The 5,000-nt window shown below is 47.7% G+C and overlaps 1 protein-coding gene across 2 annotated transcripts in view; it reads left to right on the forward strand.

Moving 5' to 3' along the window:
- The window catches only part of htra3a (HtrA serine peptidase 3a), a 7,633-nt gene extending 6,870 nt beyond the window's left edge, over window positions 1–763 (forward strand). For both annotated transcript variants that reach the window (XM_056585584.1, XM_056585588.1), the window contains one exon: window positions 424–763. In XM_056585584.1, coding sequence (XP_056441559.1) covers window positions 424–592 — 169 coding nt within the window. In that variant the 3' untranslated portion in view covers window positions 593–763. The remainder of the gene's footprint in view (window positions 1–423) is intronic.
- Window positions 764–5,000: the final 4,237 nt, after the last annotated feature.

Here is a 5,000-nt window from a genome sequence, read left to right on the forward strand (position 1 = left end):
GTCTGTCTGTCTCTGTCTGTCTGTCTGTCTGTCTGTCTGTCTGTCTGTCTGTCTGTCTGTCTGTCTGTCTGTCTGTCTCTGTGTCTGTCTGTCTGTCTTTATGTCTCTGTATGTCTCTGTCTGTCTGTCTGTCTGTCTGTCTGTCTGTCTGTCTGTCTGTCTGTCTGTCTGTCTCTCTGTCTGTGTCTGAACAACCCTGAAGCCCTACTACCTTCCACACGGTCTCTGTCTGTCTGTCCGTCTGTCTGTCTGTCTGTCTGTCTGTCTCTCTGTCTGTCCCTGAACCCTGACTACCTTCCACACCGTCTCTAATGTCTCGTCCTGTCTACGTGTCTAAGCGACTCCTGCTGTGTCTGAGCTGCGAGCTGCCCTGTCCGTGCCTTAAACCCGCTCAGCTCTCTCCTGCTCCCCGTCCGTTCCCAGGAGCGGCATCCAGATCGGCGACGTCATCGTCCAGCTGAACGGCCGGCCGCTGCTGACGGCCGACGGCCTGCACGCCGCGTTGCTAGGCGACAAGCCCCTCCTCCTGGAGGTGCGGCGGGAGAGGGACGAACTGCTGTTCAGCATCCAGCCGCAGCTCATCCTGCACTGACTGACCCCCCCTCTGTAATGACAGGGTGGTCAGTGTGTTTACAGCCTGCTTCTGCAGGGCTTCATCTGCGTCATGAATGTTGCGTTCAGCGTGTTGTCCGAGAGAGACTTTATGTGTGCAGACATTTAAGGTAATGTGAACCATTTTCTCTGCTTTTTAATAAAAAAACAAAACGGCCGTGGTAATATGTTATACGTCCCACGCAGCGCTCACACTTCAGGAAGGAAGTATGTGTGTGTGTGTGTGTGTGTGTGTGTGTGTGTGTGTGTGTGTGTGTGTGTGTGTGTGTGTGTGTGTGTGTGTGTGTGTGTGTGTGTGTGTGTGTGTGTGTGTGTGCGTGAGAACATTTGCCGGATCTCAAATGCAGTCTACTTTGATTAATGTATGAATGAATTCAATAATGTAATACAAACTGTCGAAGAAGGGTCACCTCATTACAAAAACCCGATGTCTGACACATAACGTCACTCTATCACTCAAGGTCCGCTCAAACCCGAAAATCAGTTGACGTCTACTCAGCCAATTGGCTGCCTGCGTTCACACAGTTATTTTTCCAGTGCCTCATCTTTGTCTTGGAGAGAGCAACTACTCATATAAACAAATAAAGTTTATTTAAATAACCGTAAGGGATGAGCAGACTCACGTTCAAATGAGATTCGCTCATTCACCCTAGCAACCCTCAGACTGGCAGAAGAACGCTCCGAAAAAGTCCCCTAAATCATTTTAAAGGAGCGGAAACTGTGAGCTCAAATAAATCCAAGGCGATTGAAGCCCTGGCGCGACGCGCACCGGTCACGGTGTGGTTCAGCCAATGACCACCACACGCAGCGGTGGTGGAACAGTAACAACAAACGTAGTGGTCGCTGGGGAGACAGGAACTAGCCGCCGCTGCGTCTGACTGCAGAACAGCATCTCCAAGGTTGTCCACGGCTGCAGATCCACACAAGGAGGCGTCCTGGTCTGGATAAAGAGGTACAGGGGTACCAGGGTCACAAGCAAGCAGGCCATGCTCTACCACAAATGATGCATAACATGTCGGTGTTATGGCTCGGCAGGTAAATCGGTTTGGCTAGGAACCGGAAGGTCGCTAGTTCGATTCCCGGCTCGAGTGTCGAGGTGTCCCTGAGCGAGACGCCTCACCCTGACTGCTCCTGACGAGCTGGCTGTCGCCTTGCATGGTTGACACCGCCGTGAATGTGTGCATGAAAGGGTAAATGTGAGGCAATAGTGTAAACAATTTGAGTGGTTACCACTGGTTGGAAAAGAGCTACATGAATGCAGTTAATTTACCATACTGCGGATAGTTTCCCATACAGGATTTATAAACTGTTAAAAGTGTATGCTCAACCTTGTGGCCCTCATATACATGACATGTATTCATCTACAGACACCAGACGCTGTTACACAGTTATACATAAATAGCGACATGTAGCCCAACGCCAACCCCGTCTGGAACTCTGTCTCCTCATGCGTCCCTTCTGTCCGACCACCGGATGACGAAAGGCAACGCTGCCTCCCAGTGCCAGCCAGGAAACCAGCTCGGCAATTACAGCATCTGGGTCCGTCTCCTGTAAACGTTGTATGTTTGGTCAGGGAACAAATCAAACGAAAATGCCTCTCCGGCATTCTAATCCGGAGAGGCCCTTTAGAGGGGCGTTTGGCCGCTGTGTGTTTGGCCGCTGTTGACAGGGCGGCCCATGGAGACAGGCTCACGGGGGCTGGTATCGTCAGAGGCGGCTGGGACCAGGATCCGGCACCATGGTCCGGTTTGGTCCGGTTTGGTCCGGTCCACCAGACCCTGGTGGTCATTATGAGACCAGTCCTAATGACAAGGAGGGACAGACCAGAATAGACAAAGGACATGCAAACCTAAGATGGCCCCCGAGACAGAGTGATAGATCAGAGCTGGGATTCTTACTTTGTTTTACCGGTCGGCTTTGGGGTGATGGATGAATGTTGTATTGTTAATTATTGTTGTATTGCATGCTGTACGTCCATGCACTTAAAAATAGTACTTAGAATTGTGTAGCGTCTTATTCTAGCCATCTTTGTTGTATACGGGGAATGGGTTAACCTAGTGATGGTTAGTGCTTGGCACTTGGTTCTATGAACATCCTTACTGTACCGACAGAGATATAATGGTGTTTCTCTTTCTTCTGACAAGTGTACTTATTGTAAGTCGCTTTAGATAAAAACGTCTGCTAAACGCCCTGAATGTAAATGTAAATACATAAGATGAGGTTGGTCCGTGAGAAAATGCGATATTTCAGGACAGCCTAGACAGAGTTGACACGATGGTGGTGATGCCGCCATCCTTTGACTCAAACGCACGGTCGAAAAACGTTTTCCAAAATACTTTGAGCGGAGGTGGAGGCAGCAAGGTAAATATACATTAACTCAGCAGAAGGCTATCATTTGGGAACGCGAAGGAGAACATAAATAAAGCTTCTGTCTCCAAGGAGCCGCCGTCCCCCGGCTCCCAGTCGGCCCTGACAGCAGGGCCCTTGGCCCCGGCTCAGTGGGGTGGCCGCACTGTAAACTTCCTCTTCCATGTTGACTCCGCCGCAGCAATTACATGTGTGTTTGTGTGTGTGTGTGTGTGTGTGTGTGTGTGTGCGTGTGCTTGTGTGTGTGTGTGCGTGTCCGTCTGTCTTTCTGTCTGTCTGTCTGTCTGTCTGTCTGTCTGTCTGTCTGTCTGTCTGTCTGTCTGTCTGTCTGTCTGTCTGTCTGTGTGTGTGTGTGTGTGTGTCTGTGTGTGTGTCTGTGTGTGTGTGTGTGTGTGTGTGTGGGTGTGTGTGTGTGTGTGCGTGCGTTAATACGTGCGTGCGCGTCTGTCTGTCTTTTTGTCTGTCTGTCTGTCTACTATGTTTGTGTGCCTGTGTGTGTGTGTGTGTGTGTGCGTGCCTGTGTGTCTGCCTGCATGTGTGTGTGCGTGGACTGTTTATTGTTTTAATCCTAAATGTTTAAATTCTCCCCCACCTCGTACATTACTGGTCATAATGAAGTTGTATACATCCATATGCATCCATGTTCTGTTTAATAATAGAAACCAGGAAAAGCCCAGAGAGAGAGAGATCAAGATCCAGTTATATAAATGCAGTCATAGCTGCATTACACTGATTTTTGAGCATCACATTTATTGTTCAGGCTAATAATATGTGTATAGACAAGACACTTATCATACAATATATTGAAGGTATTCGATATTATTTCATAGCAATGTCAGATACGTTGAATTCATTTAATATCGAGAGTGGGCCTACATCGAAAAGAGAAAGTGCCCAATGTTTTCGTTATTTTGTTTTTAGTCAGTACAATAGTTTCGCGAGACTCTCTGATGGACTAAAGGGCCCATTTCACAGTCGGAAAAACAGAAGTGTAGCTCATAAAATTTGACTGTGGGTCTGCTCGATTCATGTACGGCACTGCAGCAGTACAGCCACAACTCATCTAGTAAATATATGTCGGCAATGAGCAAAACCTACATCGTGTTAAACCGACAGGAACAGGAAGTTAATTTTAACGATGTGGTAAAAGGGTCAAATTGTGCCCGAGCCAACCGCCTGGGGATGAGTAGGTCCCTGTAGGTATAGGTTAAAATAGTGGTTACTGAGAGCGTAGCCACTAGAGGGCAGTGTTGAGTCACGGGCCGTCTCTCCTGACGTGGCAGCCGACAGGGTCCCAGCGTGTCTTTACAGGCCCCTGTAATCTGTCATTACCGGCCCCTATAATGACAGAGTGGAGAGTCGTTAGAGGTGAGCATGAAAGCATGGTAATCATCCATTTAGGTCTCTGCACATAAACAGCTAATATCGTATTCAGGGAATACGGTTGGCCTATACAACATATAAAAGTTTAACAGGGGCTACAAAGTTGTTTCAATTGTCCGCCAAAGATGTAATTTCTGTTCAATTAAAAATATATTATTTTTTAAATCCATTTATATGAACATCCGCCCTTCTCCTCAAAATATAAATCCCATCTTATCTGCGTGTGCCACAACCTTTTCCATATGCAGCCTGGGATGCGTATTAAATACATTAAGCCAATACATCAACATTCATTTAAAGCTAATAATAACAATATATGAAAACGGTGTAATACTCATACACACTGTGCAAGAGTCCCATTCTATGGCAATGAAAACGACTACATAAACACGGACGCGCACTTTCACACGCACAACTGCTCCCTGTGGCTTTGAATCCGAGCAGTTACGAGTTCTAAGTAGAACCATGTGTTGTGTTGGGCAATCCACCTGCCTGTAATCGTCACGTTGGACTCTGCTGCGTGTTTTACACTCGCATGCTGTTTCTCGATGCGATGTGAGAGTGTTAATGGATACGATGACAAACCAGGTCGCCTGTGGTACATTCAGCCCGTATGGAACACAAGTTCATGTTACAGG

This window comes from Gadus chalcogrammus, chromosome 3, assembly GCF_026213295.1.
Source record: "Gadus chalcogrammus isolate NIFS_2021 chromosome 3, NIFS_Gcha_1.0, whole genome shotgun sequence".
NCBI lineage: Eukaryota > Metazoa > Chordata > Actinopteri > Gadiformes > Gadidae > Gadus > Gadus chalcogrammus.